The sequence below is a fragment of the Psammomys obesus genome, unplaced genomic scaffold, assembly GCF_907164565.1.
Source record: "Psammomys obesus unplaced genomic scaffold, mPsaObe1.curated_primary_1811, whole genome shotgun sequence".
NCBI lineage: Eukaryota > Metazoa > Chordata > Mammalia > Rodentia > Muridae > Psammomys > Psammomys obesus.
Genome location: NW_026585691.1, coordinates 3,939,105 through 3,945,045, shown reverse-complemented (window position 1 = coordinate 3,945,045; position 5,941 = coordinate 3,939,105). Strand labels below are relative to the sequence as shown.

Genomic DNA, 5,941 nt, shown 5'->3' with positions numbered 1-5,941 from the left:
AGGAAGGAAGGAAGGAAGGAAGGAAGGAAGGAAGGAAGGAAGGAAGGAAGGAAGGAAGGAAGGAAGGAAGGAAGTTGTTTACAAAATTAAAAAAGAAAACAGAGGAACCAGGTAAAATAATGAAGTCTAAAATGCTAAGCATTAAAAGCCATCTTCCCAAATTCTAACCCGCATCTAGCTCCACCCTATGTGGTTATGGATTAATAAAGCTGAGCAAGCACAGAATCCAAAAGCACAATAGTACAATCACTCACGTAATCCCAACTGTATGACTTACAAACTAAGACAACGATAGACCTTAAAAAGTAACATAAGCTTTTAGGATTTTAACCTTAGTCACACACATCACCAAGTTTCACATCATCCATCAGACACTGCAAAAAGATAAAGAACTGAATACAGAGCAAGTCACTCATGTCACTTACTTGATAGTAATGCAATCGGCCACTCTCTCCTTTGGCTCCTGTGTGTCCAACAGTGCCTAAACCAAAACACCCTGCTAGAAACTGCAGTCTCACAGATGTGAGCAGGGTGGATGACTGCAAGCCTGAACTTGACCTGCTTCCTGTCAGCAAGATGCTACCCTTTTCCTCCATGCCAGACAATAGAGTAAGGATCTGGTGAAGGGCCTCCAAACGAAGCTTAAAGAAAAAACATTTGAGAGTTGGTCACTAAACTCCAAGATTTCTGTATGTCACATGTAATATGTTACCTAAGACAAAGAAAATCTAACATTTTCTAGAAATCTGTTAAGATATATTTTTTATTACTATTTATTAAATCAAGATTAATCTAAAGCCTAAGGATATTTTAATATAAAACAATACATGTAAAAGGGAAGAGTAGATTTGGGTCTGTTAGTACCGAAGATTAAACTCAGGATTTAAAATGTCCCACTAATAAATAATATACCCCAAGTTCCTACAGTCATAAATGTAGAACTTGGAAACTAGCTGTCAAGGCCAGACTCCTCTGCATGGCGAGTATTCTTAGGAAAATTAATGAACTTCTTGAGTCTCAGTTGCTTCAGATGCAAAAGGAGACTGATAGTTCAGTATCTACCCTACTCAATGAGCTACCATGAAGCACACAGGTATCTGTGAAAAGTTAAAGCTACATAGCTTTATAAGTACAAGTAGTAAGATTATGTGGACTTATGTATTCACTTTTCAGCGCCAGAATCAGAAGTACTTCTCCATGGTTTGTCCAAGCCTTGCTTAAGTTTCTGATTTTACCTTCTCTACCCACTATTGAACTACCCATTGCTAAAGTGGCTCAGCCTAAAAACAATGAAAAATTAAAAAATAAAAATAAAAAAATGAATTTGGAAAACAAAAAAAATTAATTTCTACTTTAAAATGGTTTTAGATTTACAGAAAGTTGTAAAGACAGTTTTTATGTGAAGCAGTGATCTCATGATCATAAAATCAAAGTACTAATGATCAACTCTGAAAAATGCTGAGGATGCTCTCCATCCAGCAATACCAAGTACCCAATCAAGAGTAACTGCTTGTTTACTTCCTGAGTTTTCAGACTTATTTACTTTCTGTGTACGTCTGAGTGTATGTATGCGCACCTTGTGCATACAGGTAGCCACAGAGTCCATAAGAGGGCATCAAATTTCCTTGAACTGTAGTACAGGTGGTTTAAAGCCATCTGAGGTGGGGATTGGCAACAGAACATAGGTCCTCCACAGCATGTGCTCTTAATCACTAAGCCATCTCTCTAGCTCCCAATTAGATCAGGCTAGCCAGAGTTATATGGGGAGACTCTGTCTCAAGAGGAAAATAAGGAAGGAAAAAGAACAAAAGACTAAATTCAATTTTAAATTAGATCCCCACAGTGATGATTACTACAGTAAAGATAAGCAAACTCTGGATTAAAAAGTCAGCCTCAGGACTAGGAAAATGGTCTGGTGGGCAAGAGTGTTTGATCTGCAAGGAGGATGAACTGAGTTTAATACCCCAGCAACCATGTAAAAAGCAGGCCCAGCTGTGTGGGTCTGTAACCCTAACATTGGAGGTCAGGAACAGGCGAATCCTAAGAGGTCACTGGCTAGCTAGACTAGCCAAAACAGAGGTGAGCAATAAAGCAAAGAGCAATAGCGAACAATAACTGACTTCTTGCTCTGGACTCCACATATGCATGCCTGGGCTCACATAATCATACAGATTCATCTTATTCGTGTACAAATTTTCTTTCCTCTTTCGTAAATGATAATAAAAATTGTCTTAAAAGAAATTTCTTTAACATTTCTCAGTAAATGTTTGATTTGCATATGTATTTTATACCTATATACTCAGGGTTAAGTAAAAGTTCCTCAGGTAAAAAGGATCATGACTGGAAATTGCTCAAGAAGCCCGGAGGTAAGACTGCATTAATCTGTAATAGTATATACTCTTCATTTTTCATAACCATGACATGTTAGAAGTTCTCTTTGTATATCTTACAGGATGTTCCTGAATTTGGATTTAACTTTCCCACCCTACTTCTCATAACTAGACTAGTGCTAGGGATTTGGAGAAGACAGCTACAGAGTTCAGTATTGTCATATTACATCAAAGACACATGATATCCACATGACTTGTTACTAGTAATCTTATTCATGATTGCTTAAAGTTTTATGTGCCAGATTTCTAATGTTACTTTTTTTTTTCTCCTTCCCATACCCTATATTAGAAGTCCCTAAGAATAGTCCACTAACAAGGGGGAAGAATTTAACTTCTTTCTTTCTTTCTTTTTTCTTCCTTCCTTCCTTCCTTCCTTCCTTCCTTCCTTCCTTCCTTCCTTCCTTCCTTCTTCTTCTTTCTTCTTTCTTTCTTTCTTTCTTTCTTTCTTTCTTTCTTTCTCTCTCTCTCTCTCTCTCTCTCTCTCTCTTTCTTTCTTTCTTGACAGCATTTTTCTGTGTAACAGACCTGGCTGTCCTGGAACTCACTTTGTAGACCAGGCTAACCTCAAACTCAAAGAGATCTACCAGGCTCTGCCTCCCAAGTGCTGGGGTTAAAAGCCTGTGACACCATACCCAGCAAGAATTTAATTTCTATTGGAGGGAGGACTATCGAAGGTACTGTGGGCACATTAAAACAGTCATTAATATTTGGGGCTTACATGACTATGCCAACATCCTGGGTGCCCTGGTTTCTCCTAAATGTCTCTATTCATCTGTGGGTTTTTACTGCAGCAACCGTTATTGTGGGTATTTAATCACTAGTTCTTTGTTCTTGCCTTCTTTTCTTTTCCTTTCTTTTGCCCTTGCTTTTATGATAAGGTTTCTCCTGTGCAGCCCTAACTGGCCTAGTAGTGATAATGTAGCCTAGACTATCCTCCAACTCACAGCAATCCCAGTGCCACCTTCCCTAGTGCAGGGATAAAAAGTTCAGAATGGAGGATGTGAGAGGCAGCTGAGAGCGAAAGACAGAGACAGAGAAACAGAGAGACACAGAGAGAGAGAGAGAGAGAGAGAGAGAGAGAGAGAGAGGGAGAGGGAGAGGGAGAGAGACAGAAAGGCAGAAAGAAGTCAAAAGCTCAACTAGCTAAGGAGACAGCCCAGCAGGTAAAGTGCTACACAAGCACAAAGACCTGAGTTTGGAGCCCAAGCACCTTACAAAACCTAGACCTGGTGGCATCTGTCTGCAACCCCAGTGCTGGGGTTGGAGGTGAGGCACGGTCTAGCCAGACAGAGAACTCTAGATTCAGAAGGGAACTTGTCTTTGAAACAAAAAGAAAAACAAACAAACAAACAAGAAACACAAAGTTGGGCCAGCAAGATGGCTCAGTAGATAGAGGTGCTTGCTGCCAAAACTGAAAGCCAGAGCTCAATTTCTAGAAGCCACATGGTAGAAGGAAAGAACTGACTCCTACAGTTGTCTTCAGAGCCCTGTGGCACAAGTACCATAGAGGACACTCAATTTAACCTCTAGACTACAACATCCACATGCATTCACATCCTCTCCCCTCAACACACCCACGCACGCACGCACGCACGGAGAGGGGGCAAGTATGAAAGGAAACAAAGGGCAAAGTGTTTGAGTGGCTCACTTTTGGTGTGCAGAGTCTCTTATGAGAAGTAAATATCAACAACTTACTTCTGCCCTTAGTTGTTGCTGTTCCATTGCAATGATGGAGGCCTGCGGACTCGTAGACATACTTTCTTCCGGCTCTTTAAAACCTGGAGCATTCCCCACATCTCCACTCACAAAACTTACAACATTTTCAATCAATGTGTGAACTCCCAAAGACTTGGTAAGGTCAAAATCAGACTCAAAGGAGTAAGAGGAGTTGTAGAACCAATCTCTGGTATGTTTCAGGCGAGTCCAAGAGTCACTCAGAGATTCCAATTGACTATGCATAGGGCCTATATGAAAATAGGGGAAACGTCATCAACAGCAATCAACAAGAAGAGAACACATTCTCCAACTAGATGAGGGTTGTGTGCTGCTTCATACCAACTAGTGAGAAATGGGTACGCATGTCTGAACAGATGCATGCATTAGGTGAATCTAGGCAAAATGCTTTGAATAGAAACAAAACAAAATAAACACACAAAAGCAAACAAACAAAAACTAGAGCAATGGAAGAAAATAAAGAGAAAGCCTTGTTGATGTATCAGTATTTACATAAGCACTTAAAAAACACACGACCACAGAAAATAAAAGCAGAAGCTCTTCCTAAATGCTTAACCAAAAAGGCTCTGCAGTATTATACCACATCATTTCTCATGAGCAACAACAAATTGGGCACGTAGAACTCTATTGGTAAAACCCAATCAAAAAAGGGTTTCATCTAATTTAACATTATCACTGCAAAAGTAAGTCACAACTGCATAAAATGTCTAAATGTCTACATGTCTGTAACAAAACGATAACAGAAGTGAGTATAGAAAGGCAAGTAAGTTTATAAAAAGGAGACACAGACATCACTTTTGGGTTACACTAACATAAGGAACTCTCTCACTACCTGCCGTGTGCATATCTACCTCAGGTTGTAAAGCTCCTATATACAGGAAGCAAAGTTTCACCAATAACAGCACATGGTCTCTACGTAAAACAGTAATGGTATTGCCAGCAGTACTGTGTAGCTAAATACTATTAGCTGGCTGATGAGTATTTTTAAGTTAAACCTTTAAATAAACATCAAATTCTAACATGTCAGTGTACAAGAACAACTTTCTACATTACATGCCAAGTTTAGTTTTAAATAAATATATTTATGTCCAACTCACATTCTTAGAAAGCTAAATTTGTTTAATTTGTTTAATTTTGCGGTCATAATAAACCCTCTCATCATTATTCTATACATGGCCTGCTTTTGTATTTATGTATTTATATAATTTTTAATATAAATATAAAATTGACTAAAATTTTTATCAATTTGTTTTTCCAACTCATCTGTTCCTATCTCCTTCTAGATAAATTTTTACTAGTCTGAATCTTAGGCTTATCATTCTCTTCCTTTTATTACTATTAAAATTTGTCTTACATGGACAGGTACTGTTTAACTGCTGTGCTGTGAGGGTGCGTGTGGATATGAACACGTGTGTTTGCTGGATGCTCATGAACGTTTATGCACATAAATATAGATTTAACTTAGGGTGTCTTCCTGGGTTATCCTCCATTTTACTTGTTGTTGCAGGGTCTTGCTATGAACCACCCGCTCACTGTTTTGGCTAGTCAGCTACCCAGCTTGCTCTGAGGATTCCCCCTATCTCTGTATGGTGGCCTTCAGATAGGTTTTAGGGATCCAAACTCTAGTCCTAACACTTGTAAAGCAAGAACTCTGCTGATTCACCCACACAATTGCAATTTTAGCCATTTTTTACCTTCTAAAAGAAGTATTTTTTATGTAATCATTTTAGATAACTTTTCCTATAATGTAATATTGCCTACATTAATTCAAATTACTATATGTAGCCATGAAGTATTATTTATGTAATCATTTTAGA

At 38.6% G+C, this 5,941-nt stretch overlaps 1 protein-coding gene across 7 annotated transcripts in view; it reads right to left on the bottom strand.

Moving 5' to 3' along the window:
- Positions 1–5,941, bottom strand: part of Herc1 (HECT and RLD domain containing E3 ubiquitin protein ligase family member 1) — a 162,378-nt gene that overhangs the window by 80,157 nt on the left and 76,280 nt on the right. For all 7 annotated transcript variants that reach the window (XM_055597768.1, XM_055597801.1, XM_055597785.1 and 4 more), the window contains exons 26-27: positions 4,086–4,354; positions 426–641 (exon numbers count right to left, since the gene is read on the bottom strand). In XM_055597768.1, coding sequence (XP_055453743.1) covers positions 426–641; positions 4,086–4,354 — 485 coding nt within the window. The remainder of the gene's footprint in view (positions 1–425; positions 642–4,085; positions 4,355–5,941) is intronic.